At 35.0% G+C, this 25,762-nt stretch overlaps 1 protein-coding gene across 1 annotated transcript; it reads right to left on the bottom strand.

Annotated features, from left to right (window-relative positions):
• Positions 1 to 481: 481 nt before the first annotated feature.
• LOC130797079 (uncharacterized) lies at positions 482 to 25,471 on the bottom strand. Its single transcript, XM_057659569.1, has 35 exons — positions 25,114 to 25,471; positions 23,417 to 23,581; positions 23,204 to 23,293; positions 22,897 to 23,033; positions 22,707 to 22,797; positions 22,461 to 22,543; positions 22,249 to 22,355; positions 21,630 to 21,782; positions 20,270 to 20,334; positions 18,683 to 18,770; positions 18,471 to 18,549; positions 18,269 to 18,377; positions 17,795 to 17,854; positions 17,595 to 17,713; positions 15,820 to 16,192; positions 15,550 to 15,734; positions 15,402 to 15,474; positions 14,250 to 14,400; positions 13,992 to 14,161; positions 13,557 to 13,907; positions 12,491 to 12,658; positions 12,102 to 12,395; positions 11,730 to 11,906; positions 10,452 to 10,715; positions 9,926 to 10,024; positions 9,662 to 9,846; positions 6,634 to 6,969; positions 4,565 to 4,718; positions 4,351 to 4,461; positions 4,053 to 4,220; positions 2,591 to 2,717; positions 1,971 to 2,129; positions 1,755 to 1,867; positions 1,608 to 1,667; positions 482 to 1,097 (listed from the first exon to the last, which is right to left on the bottom strand). The coding sequence occupies exons 1-35, from the start codon at positions 25,321 to 25,323 to the stop codon at positions 918 to 920; spliced, it is 5,454 nt and encodes a 1,817-aa protein (XP_057515552.1). The 5' UTR covers positions 25,324 to 25,471; the 3' UTR covers positions 482 to 917.
• Positions 25,472 to 25,762: the final 291 nt, after the last annotated feature.

Here is a 25,762-nt window from a genome sequence, read left to right as displayed (position 1 = left end):
TTATATTTATTAATATAAAATTATAATGAACACTTGTTTATTAGCAACATTGAATAAAGCTTTATTTGACTTTGTGATCAGAATTCTTTTGCTTGTTGTTACTAACAACAAACAAACTCTTACCTTAGGCTCGTGCAGGTGACGCTTATCTTGAATAATTTTCATTTTATTGTTTTCAATTTTTTTTTGTTAAAATAAGTTCACTTATTTCATTAAGTTCTAGTAAAGGTTTGTGATTCAATCAGTTTTTTATATTTATCTTCTCTCATTACCATAGGAATCTCAAGGCGTGAATTATATCCTTGGAATCGAGCATCAAAACCTATTTCGAGTGAATAATTATAAAGTCATTAGATTGCATATGCTCCCTTTGAGCTATTCCTCGTTCTATTTCCTTATGTGCGTTAACTCTAAAAAAATCAGAGTACTTGTCTAGTGGAATACTGTAGTTTTCAAAACAAAAAAGAAAAAAACATAAATGTGGAAAAATGGCATACATAATACGAGAAGAAAGATTAGTTTACACCAACTTATGAAAATGAAATATGTTTTATTTAATCACTCACATAGATGACAAAAAATGCTAAAACTACAATTACTAATGAATTATAAATAATGTTCCAAATCCATATCTATAAGACTATAACAAGATAAGACTTCAGGGCATTTTCCTTACACTTATGCTTGGTCCTTGGCAGTGCTGATGCGCACGGATGATTTGTATGCATCGACACGGTGAAACCTTTCAAGTACTCATTCGCGAGACATTTGATGGAAAAGGCTCATTTTGGTACTGGCTCATCCTCTATATATTCCTTTGGAACAAATCCGGTTAGCATGTGGAGAAATGTCCCGTATTGCAGTCGAGTTACACCAAGGAGAGCAGCATCAAAATTTTGTGGCGTCTCAGCATGTAACTACAAGTTCTCAAGGATAACAATACAGTTTTTTAAAACAGATTTCGCCTGTTCATTCTTTTCTGTTTTACACAACTGAGCTACATTTTCCTTGAATACTTTATCTACACCAGATTCTGGTTGACTAGCTTTGTAGAGTTCGATTACTTGCAACAAACACTCTGCGGCAGCAACGTGGACCTAGTTGTATAGGAAAGAGAGAGCTTGTGAGATCATGAATTGATATAATAACACCAAAAACCGAGTCACCAAACAAATACTTGAAAAAAGAGAATTTGATGGATGATAATTTCAATGAAGTGGCAACCAAAAGGGAAAAGAGAATTTAGCATCGAGTGAATATCATGTATCGAAAATTAGTCAAAAATAACAATACATCATTCCACGAAATGAGGCGTTTAGGCTTCATTTAACTCGGAAAAGGGTTTTTTTGACAAAGATAATGAAACCTGATCTCAGCAAGACAATATATAATTGAACTGGAAAGTGTTTGCTAGCTTAGGACGTCAAAACAGCACAAATAAAGACACCGTGCATTAAACTAATTGAATTTCTTATTGAATCTATAAATTAAAATTCCATCAAATTAAGAAATGTTTATGAGAGCAATGTCACCAAGCATTTAGCCGCATTTAGAGTTTCAGATTGTAGAAGATCAAAGCCCTAAAAAGAAATGCAATTACCCAATACCTGTGCAATCTTAACATTGATAATACAATCCACGATTTTGCCGGACACAGTGACGAATAGCTGAAGAAGAAACAAAGATGTTAGAATCCAAATTAAGTGAAAGCACAAACTACTATCAATTAATGCCAATAAAAATTCAAGCTGGACCTCATGAATCAATGTCTTTACACCAGCAAGTGAAGCTTCTCCTCGGGTATCAGCAAGAGTAGCTTTGAGTTTTGAACATAGCTTCTTTATGGTCAAAAAAGCAGACACTTTTACTGTTCATGACAAGATTGTAAATGCAAAAGTACATGTTAGCAATCAGATCACATTACTCTAAAAACTAAAAGTAAATCAGAAAATAAAACAAATTTAACTTACCCATCCATGGCAATGCAGGTGAAAAAGCATGAGAAAACAGCAACATCACGTTTTGCTTTTTTTGAAGAACATCATTCATGGGAGCTACATGAATGCAAGATGTAATGCAATCTAAAATCTTACTACGTGGCACATAGTTGTCTTCTTCCTTATCAGAACCTGCAATTATAGGACCATACAAACAATTCATAAGGCCTTTCAAATATTATAATTCCAATCAATAAGGTATGTCGTACAAAAATGATCACACACGTCATATGTCGATCATGAGATTTCTTATGAGTTTTAAGTCAATAGTGTACTAGTTTCCTATATGAGCACTTATAATGTGGATTACAAGACATAAATTAATTATTAGCATGCATGGTTGTATAGGAGCACTATAGAAGCAAGGTTGAGGATCATGAGTCACAAAATAACATGTCCTGGATTTCAAGCTGACAACGTAAAATGAATAATTTCTTAAAAGATAAACTGATATCAAACATGCATGGAGTGATGGGAGCTCCGAGGCAGCATTGTTGGCGAGTAGCATTTACAATACATTAAGCAGAAACTACTTTCTACACAGCACGTAGTTTAAAAACATACAAAATTACACTTCACAGTTCACATGCTACCTGCTTTCAGAGAAGCACTTCCTGATGGATCTTGCATAAATCTATCTCCATCATTTGGATCAAACATCTCATATAACAAAGGGAAAACAGCATTAAAGAACTCAGGCAAATCAAAAGCCTTGATGACCTATAAAAAAGTAAAGGACAAATGTTAGTATTTTATTTCATAAAATCAATTTCACAATAAAGGGGTGTAATGATCCCCTTGCAAACACCAAGGAAAATTAATTAATTTCATACTCCTGTTGGCAATTACAAAATAAAATTTGAACGGCAGGAGTCCTTTTTGTGAGTATTCTAACCTAAAAACAAATTCACGTTGCCATTTATAAATGACAGATACTCCTTTGACGTTGTCCTCACCGTTTTTTGAAGACAAAGCTTCTTATTGGTTTAGAACAGTTAATCTTGTGATGATAGTAAGAACCATCACATAGATTTTCATTCCAGAAAAAGTACGAAGCTCGTGTAAGGCTCTAATGATCAACAAGAGTAACGGCACAAGAATGCAGTTACGACACAACAATTAATGTGGTACAAGATGTTGAAACCAGCAAAGCCAATGGGCTTGGGCTGACTTTTCTCAGTGTAATGTAAGCATTTTTTCGGAGAAAAATATAGAACTTGCTTGACATTTAGCAATATAATTAACGGAAACTAAGAGATTCACTCTCATGTTGTAGAGAAAAATACCAATTACAGCCCAACATAAAATTAGGAAACATGTTCTGACTGATAAGCGGAATAGCTCGGGAGCACAAAGCTAAAAGCAACAGCTTCTCTTAACCTGAACCAAGAGAAGTTTCTCTATTTCAGAACAGAATATTCCGTACCCATGGTCTCTGGGGTAAAACCTTGAAAATTATTTTCTCATTATACATCAATTTAAAAGTATGAATAGCACTACAAAGTTCTTTACTTCTTTTCATTGACATATACTCCCTCCATCACTAAGAGATTGCAACACCTACAGTGGGCACAAGTTTTAAAAAATTGGTAGGGACCACTAAATTGTGTAAGTAGGATTAAAAGTGAGAGAAAATAAGAGAAAATGTGTGAATAAGAAATAAAAAAAGTGGTGGGGACACTACCTAAAATAGAAATGTTGCAGAGTTAAAGGAACGCAACAAAGTAGGGATTATTTTTCGATTCACGACTCGCAAATCATGTGACAGTGATCCTGAACAATCTCCCATTCATCAGATACCAGCTTACCATTCTTCTAAGTTCTAACACGCTTTATATCACATAGAAAAAGTGAGATATGAAGCTCCAACTTCTAGCATTCATATTGTACAGCATCCAACTGAAACATTGACTACATGATTCCCCCTATTTTTTCCTACTACAATTTCATAATAATCCAAACTGACTGTCCAAACTACCCATAGGTTCTTCATTCTCTTTTAGATTTTTAGGAAAGCACAGAATAAACACTGTAGAAAGAGCAACTCATGATTACCTGCTCTAAAGCACATAGAGCTGCATCTTGAAATTTCTTCTGTTTTTTTGAGCATGCAGCTGTAATAACACTTAAGACAACATTAGCAGCTGATGGATCAGCAGAAGATATAGCACTGTGGCAAGATGTGCAGAGGGCAGCCAATGCATGTAAAAGTGCATCCTTTCCCTATTACAGAAAGAAGTCAAACAATCATCTTATGAAATTGGCATGAAACCTCAATGTGCAGATGTCCTTAATTCTTCTCAAATTCTACAAAAGCAAAATTTTTGGAATAATTATTAGCAAGACACTAAACCTCCCAGAGTCGACCAGGAATCTCTTTCAGCAATGAGTCCAGTAGTACTTGACAATGAGTAGACAGTGATTCATGCAACGCCTCACTCAGTTTTGTTATAGCCAATGCTGCCTTTATGGACAAAAGTATTAGCATAAAAGACAAAAAAACGTTAATAACATGACAGTAAATTGAATCATATGAGCTTGTTGATGACAAAATTCAGAATATCCACCTTCCTTTTCGAATTCCAAGACGACGAAGTGATGCTATCTGTAATAAGTGACACCATCTCTCCCAAATACAACTGAAGAGTGACATTATCGCCGCTTGTATTTTCTTCCCACACTTCTTCAAAGAGGCCTGACACATGTTTGTCATCCTCAAATCTGCAATTTTAGGAAATGCATGATTTCAATCATAGATTGTGTCAAGTCTAATTTCAAAAAATATTCTTACACAAGGGAGAAAACACCTAAAACAAAATTATCCAATCAACTGAAATTCATCCATTTAGATTGTTTTGATAATTTTGAAAATGGTGAAAAGAAACACATCCTTTACAGAATCCAATCATTCACAGAAATCTATGATCATTATGCTATGTACATAGTTATATTTCCACGTTCAGCAACAATTTAAGAAGAAAACTGAATATAGAATTTACAGTATTGTTTCATCAGCCATACAAGTATTTCAATATAGGATTACAAGATGGAGCAAATAATAGCAGGTCTCTATGATCAGCTAGCCTCAGCTCCACCATCATATGTGCTGTTTTCTATTTTATATATGTTACCAATATTGTGATCTTTTTTTATTATATTTCCACATTCAGCGACAAATTAAGAAGAAAACTGAATATAGAATTTACAGTATTGTTTCATCAGCCATACAAGTATTTCAACATAGGATTTACAAGCAGGAGCAAATAATAGCAGGTCTCTATGATCAGCTAGCCTCAGCTCCAACATCATGTGTGTTGTTTTCTATTTTATATATGTTACCAATATTGTGATCTTTTTTACCTTAAATATTGTAAACCAGTTTCCTATATCCTTATTCACTCCCACCATCTGTGGCACAGCATAGTTCATTTTATGTAAGTTGCTGCAATAACCGAATACAAAATCTAAAGTCCACTTTGTTGTTATCATCACCATCATTGACCACATTGGTATCGTCATAAATAATAATAACTACTACTAACTACACAATCACTAGACGGGAATTCTCCTTTAAGAATGCCACTCACAGTCCACAAGGACACAAAATAAGTAGAGAATGTCATAGGCACCAAAGACCACAATGAAGCCAACAATCTCATTATTTCTCTACCATGGCCTTAAAATGAAGTATGCAATCACCAATCGTAATCTCCAACAAAAGCACCCAAATTGGAGCCATAAAAGCCCCTCCAAAGCAATTTCTATTGGTTGCTCCTCCAAAATTGATCCAAAGTAGAAGAAAACCAAAACCCTGCAAACCATAAAGCCCACAGCATAGAACCACTTTGAAGTCCAATTCAGAACTTCTTAAACACGATACAAACATTAGGAAACAAAACTGTAGTTGGCCATTGCACCTTCAAATTATCCAGAGTATTAAATCATCCAAAATCATAGTCCGCACAAAAGCCTCAACCATCATATTGATCTTCATCCTCCAAATGAACTTGTAAACACGGAAACTAGTAGGATCTGGTCTTTCATCAAATAAGCAAATATAAGGTGAACCTGATATGGCCTGAGACTCCATTGCATGTTCAGCATGCAATCACTCCTAAGGCAAACTATCACAAAATCCTAACATGAGAGTACCGTGAAGTCGTGAACATTAATGCTGGTTTCAAATATTATGCCAAAACAATATTCAAACCGACACTATAAGACGATTATGAGAGTACAATTTGCAAAATTATTCCAGTCAATTTTAAATAAAAATCAGAAGATGACCTTGTTCTGTCAGGCGGTAAAATGAGTTTCGAAGAAAAGCAGTTTTAATAAGTGAAATAAATTATATCAAAAAATATAAGTTTGCATGGCAAAAAAACGTTAAAATTAGTTAAAGTCAATTTTATACACTAGTAAAGATTAGATGCAGATTCGTTCAGTCTGTCCAAATAACTGCAAATGACCGATATTAGTTTTAATGAGTATTAATCAGTTTTAATGAGGTCAATTCAGTAAAAATAGGGGAAGAGTATGGGACAACTACGCAACAAGTTCAAATAAGTCATTTTTAGCAAAATCAAACATATCCACAAACAAAAGCAAAAAAATGTCTTAACATTTTAATCCATACCTTGAAATGAAAACCACCGGTAAGATTGTCACATGATAACCGTTCACAACATCAGCAGCCAATGAAGAGCAGTTTTTTAACATAACTGCACAGGAAACCTGAGCATTCCTGTCCCCAGCATGCAATGCAGCAACATCATCAATTAATTTTTCAGCCTGCGCAGGCGTTGAATACTTCAAGACCATTGCAAAAGCACTGGCAAAGGCACGTTTTGCAGAACTGCTTCGTTCCTCAACAACAGCAGGGAATAAAAGTCTCAACAGTGTTCCTGTGAAGGGCTTAATCTCCAGGTTGACTCTTTGTACCAGTAAGGTGATAAAAGATGCTACGCCTACCCTGGAAGTCACAAAAATATAAGATTGAGCTAACAGCCAAAAAAATGGATAAGTTAGCAACTAAGTCTCTGACCAAATGCAACAGCAGCAGCATGCATGTCATCACCCGGTTTCAAGTGGCTCCCACCTAGGTAGGATTTGGAAGGTTGGATGTATACAACCTTACCCTTGTAATGACAAAGAGAAAAGCGTTAACCTTGGCTTGGTCATGTGCAAAGAAGATTGAAAAATGCACCAATTAGAAAAGTGGAAGGTTGAAACATGAGAAGCTTATAAGATGAGAAAGAAGGCCAAGGATGACATGAACGATATGAGCCAAGAATGAGATAAAGAACTACGATTTGCAACAGCATATGACAATAGATCAAAATGAATTAAGGAAAACATATGCAAATGAACATTGAAATTGATCTTCTTAGTTGGTAGATTAGTACTATTAGATAAGGTCAAATATATTATAATCTTTCTTATCGACAATTTCTCATGTTAGTTTGTTTTGGATTATGTAGTCAACCCCATATTGTTGGTATTAAGCTTGGCATTGTTGCTTAGACACTTTACAACACTTAATCAACCATTGTAAAGTTCAATATTACAAACCGCATCTCTGATCTAAGATTTTTGACAAATATGACTTAGATCTAACCTTGGGCCCAATTTTTTCAAAGAGAAGAAAAGGAGAGGGAATTGACATCCTTACCCTTTGTTATATTTTGTTCACCTTGTTAGCGTGTCCTTCCAACACTTAAGTTGAATCAAGTTACTCAAAAGACTTCATGATGAGATCACAATACACCCCACGTTAGGTTTGTGCTCTATGCCACTATTCATCAACACGAACATTGCCACTCTCCCTAACTGCTGTCCAGAGTAACATCCCTACCATTCCCACAAACTCAAATACTAGAAAACCACTCACTCTCCTTCACTTGAATGTCCATTGTCCTCTTCCCAAGCCTACAACCTCAAAAAGAACAACCTCCTTCAAACAAGAGCAAAGACATATTTTATCCCCAAACCTATAATTCTAAGGCTAAGCCAGTAAGCCCTAAGATCAATCATTACAACTGATCAGACCCATACCTTGCAACCACCGTTCACAAATGGGGATGGCATAAGTCGAAACTGGGTAGGGTCCAACCAGATCCAGATCCAGACCCTAATTTTGTTGAACCAACACCCTTAATCAGATCAAAAGGGTCTGAAAAATTAGGACCCTAACCCACATCCTTAGTGTATGGTGGATCTAGCGTCCGAATCTCGGTCCAAAATGTTTTTTCTTTTTGAATAAAAAATATAAACAAATGTAAATTTAATGAACATGCATTAATATAAATTGTATCAAATCACTTTTTCACTAATCCAAATGTTGATGTAATAGTTAAATTCACCAAGTCTTCCACCTTTCAAGTTAAAAACAATATCAAATTCATCCAATAATCTTCAACTATTTTAGAAAATAAAACACATTCTTCTATTATAAAAGCAATGTTCAAAGTACATATCTTCCGATTTTCAAGTTACAAAACCAAGATTCAAAATACACAAACAAATATACCAAATTACAAACTAACTAATCACGTTTTAAAAAAAAAAATAAGTTCTGAAGTAAACAAACAAATTCAGTGCATAAACAAAAATGTTATCAAGTCAATGAATGAACATTAAATACATACTCATATTAAATATTTTATATATTCAATAATTCAACCAAGGATTTTTTACTTTTACCAAAAGGCATACTTTTACAAGAAATGATCCATTGAGTATTGAGTAGTGTAATGAAATCAAAATCAAACAAACAAGTTATGTGAGCGATTTACAATTGAGTTTTTTTTTTATATTTAATTTAGGTCTAGGGTTGGATCTTGGTCTACAAAACATAGACTTGGACACAAACCGGATCCTAACATAGAAGACCTAAATCTGACCGGACCAGACCCTAAAATTAGGTCGAAGTTGGGTCTAGACCCATGCCCATCCCTACCGTGAAGTCGTTAACACAAATTTGAAATATAAAGACACACAGAACTCTAACTGGAAGAGTCGCAATCCGCAACCACTTTTGAATACTTGACAGTGAAATTAAAAAACCTAGCTCCAACGTTCAAAACATGGTGGATGAATTACATGGCCAAAGGGATGAGAATTTGAGCAACCACAACCAGTTTTATCAGCTGGTAGTCTGGTTGTTAAGTAACAAGGTGGTGCATTCCGAACAGAACTAATTGTAGGAGAAAAGTTAAAGCTGAGACAATAGAGAGGAAGGTTATGATAGAAAGGACGGTAATGGCTACGGATTAGATCAGAGATGACGATGATGAGGGGGTTGCAGCACTTAAAATTGGAAAGACAACATGTTAGCCAGTTTTTTTTTTTTTTTTTTTTTTTTTTTTTTTTTTTTTTTTTTTTGTGTGTGTGTGTGTGGGGGGGGGGGGGGGGGGGGGGGTTTATTGGAAATGGGGTGAGACTGGAATCAATATTTTTAAATCCAAATAAATTTTCCAATTCCCTTGTTTTATTTCTTCTGATTCCTTCATAATTGTACCCTCACCTATTTCAAAATGTCAAAAAAATGGCCCCAACCACTTTCCATGCTTGGCATGTATAGATCTCTGCACTTTGATGGAAAGGGGGTGGGGGAAGAGGAAGGAGTAGAGATCGTTACATATTTGTTAAGTTTGATCTCATACCTAGTGTTGAGCCCAACTCCAGATCTGATCAACTGAGCAAGCCGAGGAACCAAGACATCTAATGACTGCTTATCGACAACATCAATACATAGCTCAAGAGTTTCCCACATTGCAGAGCCTTTTGCAATTGAAATTCGCAAGTTTTCCAGCTTATCTTTCTGTAACCCAATGTTTGCAGCATGCAACTAGGGTAAAGAGAAAAGGAATTAGTCATACTGGTTTCTGAATCTGTAACGATTCATAAAAGGATTACACTGATGGTACCTCCACATAATTGAGTCCTTGATCTTCCAAGCTTGATAAACTCTCCAGCATACAAGTCACTAAATCCGCTAAATGTGGACGGATAGCAATCCCTGCACCCTGAATTAGCAAAAGCAACACAATGTACATAATAAGCATCTATACTGACAGAATTCTCAATAGGTGGGATCAGAATAAACAAAGATATCAGAATCTCATAATCTACAACATATTATCATTGCAAAAAACTAACTAAGAGACATAATGTATCATCTGCTTTAGCACAAATCAACTCTTGATGTTAGAGGAGAAGGATCATTTTCTTCGTCCACTCAAGAAGAAAGTTGGGGACACAAATTCTCCACAATCTTCCACATAGCACTAGGTGAAAATAAACAGGCAAAAAGAAATTCAAAAGACACAAAATTACACAGAAGGAAAGAAAATAATATATCTCAAAGGCCATATGCATTTCCGACCCTAGCTCCTGCTAAAAAATTTGAAGATATGACAAATCAACGACGAAATTTGACACTAAGTTGCTGACCTTAGCAAGCTTTATAACCACTCCAATAGATGCCTTACGTACACTATCAACTTTACTCATTATCCCTTCTGACAGCAGAAGTGGCAGCACTATATCCATAGCTTGGCTACTTTCAGATTTGTCAGTAAGTGAAACATCACATAGCCTTGTAGTAAGAGAACTCACAGCACGACATAATTTATCACCAGAATTCCTAACAGTTTCCTTTATATCATCCATAGCACGGAATGCAGCTGTCCAGAGCCTCTTTAAATGTTTCCCAACCTGTAAAACATGAAAGGTAAAATTCAAAGTTAAGTCCAATGCAAATCATCCGCATTTCATTCGTAATCAACAAGAAACAGAAGGGACCAACTCATTGAAAAAAATGCAAGCTAGATCTGAAGACAGCAATAACCCTCCCCTCTATCAAAAGAAAGAATAACTTCAAAAAAGTAAATTTAAACGAAAAGATCAGACACTATGAAATGAAATTCCAAACTCAATTGGCAAGTGGGAACTAAACCCCAATTTTAATGACTTCCTAGTCTAGATAAAAATTTGTGTGAACATCGTCATACTCATATCCAATATTCATTAAATAATTCACTGTATTCTTAAAGATGAACTACTACCTACGTAAAGACAGATCTGCAGTGGACCATAGTTTAAAATATTCCACCTTGCAGTTACACTGGTGACTACCTTACAAGATGCGGCCATCACATTGTGATTTCACAACTAATTCACTGTATTACTTCATAGTTTTTTAATCAAATATCATTTTTTGTATTATTGATATTGATTATAAATGAAATGGAGTATTTTCATAATTATTTCCTCTAGATCTTAATCCTTTTTATCTATTTTCTTGGTAAATAACTAAATATAGTATATATGCAAATATCATTTTGAGAACTTTTGCTATTTCAGCAATCAAAATGCCTAATTACAGTCAAACTTATCCTGTTCTCCAACTACATTGGATATTATCAAAGAGATGTTCATCTTTTTGTTTCTCTCAAAAAGCTGAAGTTGAAGTTAAATTGCCATATTTGCAGGCTCAGAAGTTTAGATGACTGATGGATAAAATGATAAAATGGAAACCACCTCAAAAGACAGGTGGGCCTTGTCTCTTGAGCTCGAGAACTTGTTCCGTCCAAGTGTGACAGTGACTACTCAGATACCCACAAACACTAACTTCAAAATATAAATATGCATGATCAACTTAAGAGTTCTTTTATTTATAAAAATAAAGGGATCAAGTCAACACAACGAAACTTTAGATTAGGTCCTTACATGTTCAAACCTGCGTCCCTGAATAATATCTGCTAGTGCTAAGCATGAAGATTCACGAGAACGCCAAAGCCTAGAACCACATTGTGTCAGTAAATCATCTACAATAGGATCGAAGTACATATCAATTGTTTTCTTTGAATCAGCCACAAGAGACTTCCATATGTGTGCCATAGCATCCTGAGAATCAACAATTGCTAGGCCAAATAAATAAAAGAGAAATAAAGTTAACGGATCAAATATGCCGATGATATTAAAATGTAAATCAGAACAAAATGGCCAGAAGATTTCTATGAGAGCATGTAGACGGCAACATGGTCATGAACGGCATCAAAACAACTCAAAAGTCAAAACTAAGGACTGCATAGTGCATACCTGAACATTCTTATCAGGATCATACTGATAGCGCACCAGCCTAGGAATCAATAAACGAAGATGGGGTTGAAGAGCATCCCCAGCGTGTTTTGCAATCCTTGAAAATCCAAAGGCAGCTCCCCTCTTAGAATTTAGAGCTGCCTGATAGTTAGCAAGGTCCATGAACTTATAAATAAGATCTGGCTGGCCCATTTCATTTGCCATGTTGCAGAGCTCCTTATAAGTGCTCAGCTTTCCTCCACTGGGACTATCACCAATAGCTCCCTCTTGAAAGACTTCAGAATCCTCTACCAGCTAGAGGTAGCAGTCAGAAGAATGAAAGTAAAAAATCAAGTAGCGCACCTTTTACACCTAGGATCTTGGCGAAGCATAAAAGCATGTAGTATTACCTTAACAGCCCTTTTTCTCTTCCCTGAACCAGTCAGAGTGCCAACAAGTGCATTTACTAAGTTTTTCTTCATTGATTCATCACCAAGTTCATAAACAAGACTCATTCCTTGTGATGCTAGCTCCTGTGTAAGTTCATTTTGCTCACCCAATAGGTGCGAGAAGGCTTCCTGTTATCGTTCAATGTGAACCGAATGTCAAGTTATTAAAATTGAAAGAATAGAGCAGAAAAATGTTAGAAATTTCCAACACCCAAAAGGCAACACTGACAGTAAACTATTAGCCTCAGAAATATTCTCTACACTAAATTGTTAATTTTGAAAAAAGGTCAGAAAAAATCACAAAGAAAAAGGGTAGGAGACTGGGAGGTCGTACATTTCAATTTATAGACATTTTAAGAGCTCGTTTGGTTGACATAGGAATTAAATTCCAATGGGAATATTACTTAACTTGGAAGTAATTTCCTTTGTCACTAGGAATGTTTTTTGTTTGGTTGAGCATAGGAAGTTACAATTGACAAAAGAATTTGTATTTACAAACCCTCCCCTTGGTAATTAAATTCCTACACTTTGAAGAAATTTGCAGTTCTCATGGAATTTTCAATTCCTATGCTTGCCCAAAAAATGCCAACCAAAAAACTAATCAAAAAAGCAATTCCTAGCAAATAGAAGTTCCACGGGAATTAAGAGGCAACCAAACAACCTCTACTGATTCTTGGAGGTGAGACTTCAATCATAAAAAATTTGAATTATGGCTTGCACAGAAGTAACAGAATTATATGAGCGTGTGGTGCTGCTTTACACATTTCATATCATAGCAATTCAAGATGAAATTAGCACAACACTTAACAAGCATCCCCCACAAGAACAAGTGGCTCAATTTCAATAGATAACAGAAAGTGTTTAGCTAAAATAGTTATAATAATAAAAAAAAGGAGAGTGAGCTATCCACTAGCAAGAAGCAATGTATGTTATTACTTATAGTTAGACTTCTCTTTTCTACATATTTTTTCTATAAAGATAATTGGACATTTCCCTTAGATATAGAAAACTAGATACACATGCAAACCTGGATGTCAGGAAGCAATTTCTGAATGGTCTGATGACGACCACTATACATGGTTAATGAGAGCAACCAGACAGTGCCAGCACAACGCTCTTCTTTTCTGCTGCTATATAAAAGTTCATCAAATATTTTTTTAGTAATTTTATCCCTAACCATGTCACGAGAATCTTTATTAGATTCCATCTCTTCACAATAATTTGTTTTCAACCAAGATGAAGGCATGTCTTCTAGAAGAAAGTTTGAAGTCATAGAAAGAGAGGTATAATTTGTCTTCAAGATGACATCAGCATTCACGGGAACAGCATCCCAAGAGAATGAAAGAGCCTCCCCAGCAGCAAATAGGACATCCTCGACCTGTGCAGCCAAAAGAAATTTTAAACAATTGGATATAGCACCTGTGCTAATTGACAAAGCATAAGACAAGAATGAATCACACACCTTGGACCGGCAAAGACCAAATATTAATTCTAGGGCAACATTAAGACATGTAGGTGATACTTCCTTCATGCATATATGCCCCAGAGAAATAACAATTTTCTTAATTGCTTTTGTATCGTCACCGGCAAGAAGTTTGCTCAACTTTTCCCGCAGGACAATTAGCACAGCAGCTACAATTTTCAGAGCTACAATGTAAAATTGATTCTAGCGGTTCTGTCAAAATTAAAACTTCCCAAAGTATTCTTTACAGTGTTTTACCTGGACCATAATCACAACTAAGTGATGGTAATGCGACTCGCAATCCAATATAACCAAGTGCTTGCATTGCAATGGAAGCCAATGTCGCAGTTTCAGTGTTAACAATCTCAACAAGAGTTTTAATTGTATGCTGAAAAACCATCTCCGGCAACTACCAATTATTATAATGCAATTGTATTTCAGTTGAAGAAAGAATCAGATCCAGCACCAATGGTCAACGCAAATCAATATATTACAATGTAACTCTGCTAAGCAGACAGCAAGATTAACTTCACTACAGCAAGTAAACAGAAAAGAATTTCGCACAACTTGACAAAGCATGTGAGCAAAATCTTCTTTTACCCCCAGACCACATCAATTGCTAAGATGAATCCAAGCAATAAGAAGGTGGCAAATCTTTTGGTGGCAAGAGGAAGGTCATTGCTGGAGTCATGATAAAGTAAAGTGGGAATACGCAGACATGAGTTACTGGTGAAATGATCTCTGATGGAAGCTGGGTGCAATGGTGGAGTTAGAAATTTTCCTTTGGGGGTCTTTAGGGGTCTTGTTAACTGAAGCATAACTAGAAAGAGAGGTTCAAAGTTAAACAAATACAATAATACAATAAGATGACAATTGTGGAAGAAAGCTAAGAGATCAGTTTAAAACCCCTGACTACAATATTTGCAATTTAACAACTCCATCTCAACATCACTAATCCACCTATGTACATATTGCAGCTTTTAACGTTTGGTTTATGAAAATTGAAGATTTCCCCTCCCCTCTTCCTCTGCCTCAGTTTTGGTGGGGAGGACTGGAGGATATGAAATCCAGTTAGCTTCAATCTGAAGTTTATATTATTTTCTCGTTTGTTTTCCGTATTAACCCCATAAATTCCATTAGTCTGGCCAAATGCAAACAAATTCCAGGCAAAGTTTAAAGGATGAAGACAAATATTAGAGAAAAAGTGCTGTCCAAGAATTTAAGAAAGACCACACATAAAACAATAGCAAGAACAGACAAAAGTGATAAGATTCTTTAGTTGCTGTTTTAAAGGTATCAAAATACAGTTCTTAGTTTTGACTTATCGTTTATCACAATTAATATGACACGTGATTAAATGAAAAATGCATGTCAGGAGCTTGTAATATAAAAGAGTAGAACTTCACAAACCTCAGCGGCCCTCGATACACAATCAGAAATAAGAAAGCCTATTGCAGACAATGCCCCATGTTGCATTTCAAATCTGAAACCAAGTAATCACAGCAATGAACAAATATTTACTATACCTCAACTAAGCCACTTGTATAAAAGAGCGCACCTAATTTTCTGTGATCCAGTAATAACAGTTGTCAATTCACTTATCAGCGAAGAAGATACAGCTACAGGACATGCTGAAGAAGCTATACCAAGCAAACGTGCAGCAGATTCACGTGTATCATAATCCACATGTCCCAATAGTTTCTTTAACCAACCAATTTTTGAGGCATAGCGTGATGCCAACATCTAGTTCACAAGGATATGTCAGCAATGAAGGGAGAACACATCAGGAAGAAAGGCAAGGAGAATAAGAGTCATATATGCTAGTTACCTCCGGAAAGTAAGTCGCAATGTTAATCAAAGTCTTGGTAGCATTAGCATGCAACTCAGCAGAACCTTCAACAGCCATAGCATGTTCAATTAGCAAGCATAAGACTTCTACAGTAGGCTGGAATTCAGCTGTTTTAGAATCCTCTTGCAGCATATCAAACTCAAAGCACTTCAAAAGAAATTTAATCATCACATCATATGTCTTAGAGGGAAAAAGGAGTTGTTCTCTCATTTCCATTTCTGCAGACTCCAGCACTTTTGGTTGGTGCTTGATGATATAATCCAACATGTCTTTAACTCTGGGATATTTGAGATCTAACTTTTGGTCAATAGATCTTCCTTCATCAGGGAACAACCCCTGGATAGCCATCTCCCTGCAAGAGATAAATTTAGAATTTAAGAGACATAAATTACAACAAAACAAGGGAAAACGGAAAGAAACAATTTGAGTCATTTATCAACCATGTTTGAACTAGCTACAACCAACTTAAAATGTGGTAAACCAGTCGATCATAAATCACATCACTACTATAGCTTCTAACAGAACGCTAAATACAATTTTTTTTCATCCTATATGGTACACAAATTCAAACCACTAGACTAAATAGGCTCTATTTACACGAGAAATAAGAGACTCAAAATTGAACAGATTATTCCAGAAGAGGAATAACTTCAACTCAGCTCTCTTTTCATACTACAGCATTGCCATGGTCCACAATATGAAGCAAATGTTGGAAAAATTGTGAAGACAAAGATGGAGCAAGTAATTTAATTGAACAGATAAAGTTTGCAGTCATTGAGTCAATAATTAGGCCATGTAATTATAATCATCCAACATAACATAAAAGATGAAAATATAATGGACTGCTCTTTCCCAGATTACTTGGAATGCCAAAATAGAAACACAGAGTATGCATATACAGCACCTGATTGAAATTTCAAATGAAGATGTTCAACATTGAAACGCAAACCACTCATGGTACAAAATGTTCCAACTGCTTAGAAAATTACTATGGAAATACAGATCAAATCACAATAAGGAACGATCACCATAATCAACCGAGCAATTCAACTACATAAAAACTATGTTGATCTCCATCAATGTGATCCTCCAAAGTCCAAACGAGGAATTATCTATAAAGGTTAGAAATGTTTAGTGTTGCTAACTTCATTAAATTGTGGATATGAAGGGTTGTGGCAAGACAAGAAACTCAAGATAAATAAATAAAATTCTCAAAACTTGTAAAGGGTAAAAAAGAAAACTATAAGGGCCTTCTCGTTAATTGACTCCCTCCTATTTTTGCCTCAAATGAATATTTTTAACAGCTACAAAAGTCAAAAGTATAGCATAACAAAGGCTGATGATACAAATATATTTAGCAGTTTCTTCCCAAAGAGTACTAGTTGCTTAATAAAACAACAATGTCAAAGCCTTAATCCCAACAACAATTGCTACTTAGAATGCAAGAATTGAGTCAAAACAGTAGGATTGTTCAAAGTTAATTACGATGGTGCTTTCTTTCAAAATCAAAATTAACAATAATAAAATTGATGTTGCACAAATGTATTAATCATCTAAGCACAAAATTTAGTAAGGATTCAAAAGGCAAGTCAAAAATATATATATCAAACAGAGTACGTTTTTATTTAGGTAACGTTCGATGGTAATTTCTTTCAAAATCCAAATTAACAATAAAAAAGTAAGACATTGCCACTAAAAAAAATGTAAAAGAAATGCCTTTGGACAGTTATCAACATGTCACAGTTGAAAGCTACCTTATATCCAACTTTGGATCTTCTACAGCAATCATACATAGAAAACGACTAGGACAGTGCTGCAAATCAAACAATGACGTCGCCCACCTCACAGCACAAAACCGCACCTCACTCTTGTCCTTCAGGTTTTTTAATGAAAGCGTTAGTTTCAAAAATGGGATTCAAAATAAGGATAGAAGAAAATCAAGATGATATACTACCACTTGGGAGTTATCAAGTAAAAGTTGCCCCAAATCTTTCAATATGCTTGGAGGTGCACCCTGATGTTCACAGAGAAAAAAAATTAGGGAAGGATTATAGGGCACAAGAACACATAGTCCAACATAATTCTATAACCTCCATTGAACATGACCAATGTGAATCAATTTTACCAAGCCACAAAGTTACTATGCAAAATTTCAATGACACACAAGCCGATCTCAAAAACATATGACAGGACAGCCATGATGAAGAGGAAAACAAAAGGTCCACCAATTAAACTAAACCCTTCCCTGCCCAATAAAAATATGTACACGAAAAATGTACCAAATGCTGAGATCACATGAACCAAAAGTATGCTGGTCTACCAATCTCCAACAGTCACTTACATATGTGGAAAAGCAATGAAATGACAGATTGACAGTAACATATCATTAATAGCTAAAAGCTAAGAATATAGGTAGAATAAAGAATACCTTATAGGCAATAGCAAGGGAACTAGTAGCCTCTTGAATAACTAATCGAAGAAACTGGGACTCGGACTTCAAAGCGTCAAAAAGACGAACAGCCATGTCTATCTTATCCCTGAAAGTAGTCAAGGTCAACATGCTTCCAAAAGAGAACTAAGAAGGGAAAAGGTAAGTCTGAAACAAAATTTTCTATCAAGTAAATATGTACCTGAAAAGCTGAGGCATACGCTGTGCAAGCATTCCAATTGCTTGATAAGCAAATGTCCTTGTCTCCCTAGATATAGCATCTTTACAAGCGTACATTTCAGTATGAAAACTTTTATTGCCATTAAAAAAAAGGTTGTAGCATATAAACTTCGCTTTAAAATATAAGAACAAAATGAAGTGTGTAAGATCCAAAGTGTAAAGTTCGCAATATACCTGCTTCCCGATTATTTGTTCCATCAAGAGATTTTAGAATTCCAGACAAAATGAGTGGGCCCATTAGCTTAAGTTGATCCATTTTTGCCTAAGTTGAGGGTGCGAAAGGATACATAAGTATTGGATAGAAATCACCCACAAAAACAAACTGCAAGTTAAAGTGTCAAAGGCATTCAGTAGTATGCAGAGCTTGGACAAGTACAAAATCAAACCTGTTAACTATTTTGAATTTAGCCATTAAGAGATGACAAATTAGTTGGGAATTGAGTAAAGGGAACATGGTTTGATAAGAAACTCAAAAGTAAAACTGAAATCGGTCTCACAAAAAGGTCAATCAAAGAATCACCATGAATTAAATACTTGCGTGAAGCAAGAGTGCTTAAGTTTTGTTGAAGAAGAAATAATCATTTTAATAATACGTCTCATGGTGAGACCGTCTCTATTGGGCTGGCTCATTACATTTAGTTTGTTAAAAGTGATCAATTACAATTTTACACTAATAAATTACAAAAATGGGCTAATTATATGGGCTCGTCTCATGGTGAGATGGTCTCATACATGAAGACGAGCTATAATACCTGTCGATCCTGAGTTCCTACATCTGTAAGTTGTAAAGAGAATAACAGCAACTTACTGTAACATAACCATAATAGAGCAACTGTCAGACATTTAATTCATTTAAGCTCGCTAGTCTCAAGTACATGCAAAACACCAAGACTCCAAGTCCACTCTAATCATTGGCTTTTAACCATCAACGAAAACTCATTCAATAATCAATCAGCTCCTTCATTCACAGACTGCAGAAAGTACACTATAGCATTTAAACTTTTCTTTTCATCATCCACTTTTAAAGTCTATGAATGTTAGCCAAATTTTCAGTTCTTCTAACTATAACCTGCCATCAAGTAGGGATTGCATAACCCATTTACAATCTATTTGTAAAATCCCCCAACTGCATCAAACCTACCTTCTAATGCCGCATTTCTTCTTCCAAATCCAAACGTACGTCTCATCACATTTGCTTATGATAATCATTTATTAAGCATTAAGCAAAGAAAAAGCATATAAGCAAACACAAAACAAGGCTCCAACTGCCGACTTGAGTTTGACTTTTATGCTGAATATGCTAAAAACGATTAAAGCTGTGAATACCATAAATGATGGCCTTTTAGCAAACAGAAGTAATTGATTGCTCTCTCAAGATGCAACCTTGTCAAAGGTGCAGAGGATTAAGTGTATCTTATCACCGTGCTGTAGCCCATAATCACATTTTGGCAATATGGCATTAATGCAAGTAGAATAAAAAACTCAATGTAATTAGAGAGCAGAAAAGGTGAGGAGAATATCAGGAAGGAGACAAAAAAAGCTTGTACTACAATTAATTCAATTAAACATGAAATTTTTTTTGGGACGGTCCAAAAAGGAGAACAATAGAATTCAAGGGCGGAAGGAGTATAAGAAAAGGAGTCCCCGTACCTCAAGTACATATAATTTAATACAATTTTATTTTTAAAAACATGTGAAACCATGATAATAATAAAGATTAAATATAACGTGAGGAAAAAGCTTGTCGTCATTTTCCCTTACATGTTTAAGAACCCAGAAAGCAAATTCCATCCCTGACTGCTTTAGTCTTGGTGTGGTGCCATTTCCTGTCATAGTGAATTATTTTAAGAATAAAACAGGTAATTGACCTCATTGCATCATGAAGAACACAACAGAGTGACAGACTGATGCATATAACTATAATGAATAAGTCTAAACTAACCCAAAAACACAAACAAATGTAAGAACTGACAGCTTCACAACGACTTCTTTGTTTTTTAACAAATAAATCCCCCCCTCTCAAAGTCTTATCATTCTTCTGGAGTGCAGTGAGACTATACCTGTTTAAATCTCATTCATTTAACCAATTAGGGAATTACTGAGCTATTTGTATTGTTGTTTTAGTCAACCGGTAACATAAATTCATCATTAAGGTGTAGGGTAAATCAGTTGCTAGTACCTTAAAACTCATAAGTCATTAAACTTACGATGAACGTCAATCTTACTTCACTTAACATTAATTTTTGGTTCAAAAGACCAGCTTTTCAGCCAAGGAGAGAACATAAATTAACAAACATAATGTCTTTCTAGTAGACCGCATTAACAAGATAAGTGCCACAAACCAGCAAAGAAAGTCAAAACCCACTTGTTTAAGAGGTATGAATAGCCCATGTTTGGGATTGACCGAAGCTCATACCTGTTTGATATTACACAATGACCAGAGTTTGATCAAATTTTAAAGCCCAGATTGAAATGAGCTTAAACATAGACATGGAGATGTGTTCATAAATATGAACAACCTATTATGTTGTCAATGACTTGTTTGATTATGTTCATGAACAAAACAAAGTTCAAAACATATCCAAAAACTCATCTACTTGTTCATTTTAATCTATTTTTCCAAAGATTCAATTATCAAGTTTTTACTAACTTAACAGGCAATCAAAAAAGAAATAGAAAAACAAAGCTCAATATGAGCTTAATAACTAATAACACATAATTTACAAAAGAATCCAAAAATAAGATCCGCTTGATTGTCTCAAGACTCGCGTTTGAGCACTACATTTTTTTTAATGAACTAATCTGGAACAGATTTTAAAGCTCAACCTAAAGCTTGAGCTTGAAATCAACTCAAGTTCAACTAAATTTAACCAGGGTAATACTCAGCTCAGTATTTTAGCAACATCCTGATCCCCCAGCAGCTCATGAACAAATCAACAAAAACGGAGTACACTACTATAACAATAAACTAATAACCTTATTTACAAATCAACAACACACAATCGCACATTCTTCCCCGTATTTGAAAATATCCATTCACATGCTGACAGCTTTCCATAAGCTATATGTTTCAAAAATTAAAAAGAGATAAGGAAAACAAACACAATATATATACATATACCATATATGCAGGCAAAAATGCACTGCAGAGTGGAAGGAAAACTGTTTGCAGCAGCGATAGATCGACAAAACACAGACATCAGCCTAGTCTTCAAAGGATAACTTGCGGGTACAACTTTATTTTCAGAAGCAACATTTTCAGCAACAGCATTTCCTGGTAAACAAAGGTGTCATAAAGTTGAGTACGTATTAGACCAGACTACAACCTTGTTTTCCCATATAATTGCATAGTAGCTAGCTAGAAGTAGCCAGCAGCAGTGCAGCCATATTACAAAACAACTAAAGTATGTTTCTAGCATGATTATTTTAGAAAAACAAGATACATACTTGGGATCAGTAGAAGTTCCTATAAAAGAAGTCGTAAATTTAGGATGAGAGGATATTCCTCATTAACACTTTGCTAGAAAACCATAAAACTATTTGCATAAGTCATATCTCTAGTCTAGAACATAAGGACATTCCATCTCCTGAATTTTATCTTCTTCAGTTCTATGAAATATCATAGCAAATAGCAAGAAATACCAAGATTTGAGTAGTCATATGGGTAAATACACATGCGAATTAAATTATTCTATGAATTAGTATTCAAAATGCATGTACACGACGCACTCATTACTTACCATTAAACAGCAAAAACAACTTTCTGATAAGATTTGAATTATCCAAATCAGCAAGAGAGCCTTTCTTCTTCAAGAGTTCCTCCCCTCTCCTAGCAACAGGCTCTTGACTTGCAAAAATATGTTACATAATCATGTCAGGATTTATAACTCTTCCAAAGGTGTAGTAGAAGAAAAATCAGCTCCAACAAGGTACATCTTGAGTAAGTATATACCTATCTGTAGAGGCAGCTAGATATATAGGGTAAACCATCTCTGCTGAAAGATCCATGGATTCAATGACATTCAGGACCCCCAACTGTAAAAGGAAAGTAAGATAATAACAAATATAAAACACCCGCAGTTGCACATAATGTCAAACAGAAAAACGTTTTGAAAGATAGAATATACTAAAATATAACTAGGAAGAAAGAAGGAATAGTAAAAAGCAAAATGTAGAATTAAGCACTGTATTAAAGTACCTTCATGTTCAAAAGAATTTCATGCTTTAGCAACTGTTTCCCAGTGACCCGTTCTGCCTGAGATAGAGAAAGACCAGCTGGGAATCCACCACTGAAATATTTAACATCAATTGAAAGTATAAGAGGAAAACGAAGTATGAATGAAAACCCAAAATTCCATGGACTTTTTTAAGTGTAAATAGAAATAGACCTCTGAGATGAAGGTTGGTACAAAACCGTATGCAGGCAAAACTCAACAAATAATTCAGAGTCCATAGAACCAGTTATCATCCGATACTTTGCAGAAATATCATCGTCAATTTTATGAGAATAGGCTTCACCAATGACCTAAATCCAACAATTGTTGATAAAGTAAAATGATAAAGCATTCCCCACTTAGCAGTTTAGGGTGAAAAAATAAGGTGTCTTCTGGTGCCCCACATATGATACAAGTGTACAACAGGGAATATTTCGGGGTACAGCACTATTTAGAAAACAAACAAATTATGAAAATATACCTTCACAGACACTCTCAAAATAATTGCTTGGTGCTGAGAAGGAAGCTTTGAAATGTTCATTAAAAGATCAGGAACTATACTTTTCTGGACCTGTCAACATGAACTAGAAATTAACTGGAGTCTGGAGCTTATCACAGGTTTTCTCAAAATGAATTTAAGTGTCATTCAATACACCGATTGAACTGAAATTCAGGCAAAGTAACAAGCTCATACCTCTATCCGAGAGTGCTCAAATGCCATCTCAATGTATATGATGCAAAAATTCCGGACCATTTGAGAAGCAGCTTCTGTATACATACTCCACAACTCCAACAATGGCAAGCCAATTCCTGGCTCATGTTTCACACGCTTATTTATATGGCTCAGTATTTCAAGTACCTATTTCAGGGAGCAACAACGTAATATCAAGTATCAACTAAATACTACATGTGTTCTCTTTCCAGCCAAGCAATACTATGACAAACTAGATAATTGAAAAGCTATAAACACTCAAAACTCCACCACTTGATAATACAAAGAGAACATCGAACAGTTGGTATGTCAAGCGTCAGCCACCTTGTATTACAAAATTGGCTAACTTGGATAAATTTTTTCTATCTAGTGTCAGCCACCAAGAATTACAGCCAACCAAAAAGAAAGAGGTATAAATTATCTCAATCCCATTTTGGCTTACTACATTTGAATATACATAAAAGTAAAAACACATATGGATCATCCTTGGAACACAAGGAGAACAAAAGATGAGCAATAAGAGGTTACTTTACACAATTGTGCAAAACCAATTCAGTGTCTCAGGCACAGATATCCAAACAGCATTATTTTTTTCAGATTATTCTAATGGCTTTATTCACATAATCATCATCACAAAATAAGCATCAAACAATGAATCATTCAAAATCAACAGTTTCAAGTTCCACTTAAGACAACATACACTCTGAACTCATAACAAAATGCGAGGCCACCAATTCATTCTTTATCTAGTCGCTTTTGGTTTGTCTCTCTGTCACCAATCAGTTCATTTAATATAAACATTTGATCTAATGCAAAACTTCTTTGGTGAATCAAATTAGTCTACGTAGTTCACAGACAATCCATACAGCAGTACCCGTTGTTTATTCCTCTATATAAAAAAAAGAAAAACAGCAATTGAAAGTGTTAATCGACTGATCCTGTCGTAGGCAATCTCTAGAACAGATATTGATCACCGATCATTTGAAAAAGCAATTGATTCCTAACGTTACAAATAAACTCTACAAGCCAATAAGGTGAATCAACTTACCTGAACAGTTCATTTTCCAATGCATATTAAAAAAATCGCTGATCATTGTCAATTTTTACCAAAAACGCATTTTGCTCAACTAATTACATTACATCTAAACTTCAGTAACACAATAATAAATCAAAAAGTAATTGCATTTGACGAATGAACACATCCTTTCACCTATAATTCAATTGATTCCTAATCATAATAATCAAAAACCCCAACTTTCAAAAGCTTAACTAGAACAGATATTGATCACCAATCATTTAAAGTAGCAATTGATTCCTAAAGTAAATAGCATGAACTTTTCAAGCCTACTAGGTGAATCAAACTACCTAAGCTGTTCAATTTCCAATTTGAATCATATTATTCACGCTGATCATTTTCATTTCCAATCATTTACCAAAACCGCATTTTACTATAGGGACTAAATAAAATTCACCAAAATTTCACAAACGCCATACTTAATATAAATTCCTAACCGCAATAATCAAAAACCCTAATTTTAAAAAAACATATGCAGTAGACGTCTCCAAAGTCAAAGAATTCAATCCACAAAACCATAATTATAAAAATAAAAAAAATAAAAAAAAACAAGAAGAAGAAAATTCAGCAATTTAAAACAAAAGAGAGTGTAGAATTAAACGACCTTGTTGCGAATAGCAGTGGATGGCGAAGAGAGAGAAGCGAGAACACGAGGAAGAAGCCTAGCCAGTAAGCTTTCGAGTTTAGAATCGTCGCAAAAAGCTAAATTAGTAAGCATTCTATCCAGCATTTCTTCTATGTCGTTGTCAGACATCGCCGTCACAGTCGACAACACTGTCGAAGATGATGGTGGTGGTGACGATGATTCCGCCATTGATTTTCGCTTCAGCTTTACTTGCAGGATGGGTGTTCGTCTTCCAGATAGTTGTGTCTTGAGAAGGAAGAATACTTCGAAGGTTTGTTAATAAAGAACGGGAATTGTATATATATCATTGTAATTTATATGGGTTGTTTGGCAAATGTCATTCGCTCCTAGCGGATTCACTTAGCTTCTTCTATTAGTCAAAATTGAGTATAATTCAACTCGATCGAAAAAATAAAAATTGAATTAGATTGTTAAGATTAAATACACATAAATATTGAAATTAATTCGATATGAGATATTATATTTAAAATTTGTCTGAACACTTAAATATACATCTCTAATTTTAAAACAAATAATGAGTTTTATTTATAACCTTAACAAATAAAACACATTGCAAACCTCTTGAAATGAGACAAGTTTTTGAAACTTTTTCTTAGTCCAACGAATC

The sequence above is a fragment of the Amaranthus tricolor genome, chromosome 12 (genome assembly GCF_026212465.1).
Source record: "Amaranthus tricolor cultivar Red isolate AtriRed21 chromosome 12, ASM2621246v1, whole genome shotgun sequence".
NCBI classification, from domain to species: Eukaryota; Viridiplantae; Streptophyta; class Magnoliopsida; order Caryophyllales; family Amaranthaceae; genus Amaranthus; species Amaranthus tricolor.
This window is presented reverse-complemented; position numbering and strand designations above follow the sequence as displayed.

What these genes read in the sequence shown, in the direction of transcription:
- LOC130797079 (XM_057659569.1), bottom strand. Translation starts at nt 25,323, where the DNA reads ATGGCGGAATCATCGTCACCACCACCATCATCTTCGACAGTGTTGTCG. An exon ending in CTAGCTGCCTCTACAGATAG is followed by an intron (nt 22,356 to 22,460) that starts GTATATACTTAC and finishes TATTTTTGCAAG; the next exon opens with TCAAGAGCCTGTTGCTAGGA. An exon ending in GATCCAAAGTTGGATATAAG is followed by an intron (nt 16,193 to 17,594) that starts GTAGCTTTCAAC and finishes TATCTCTTGCAG; the next exon opens with GGAGATGGCTATCCAGGGGT.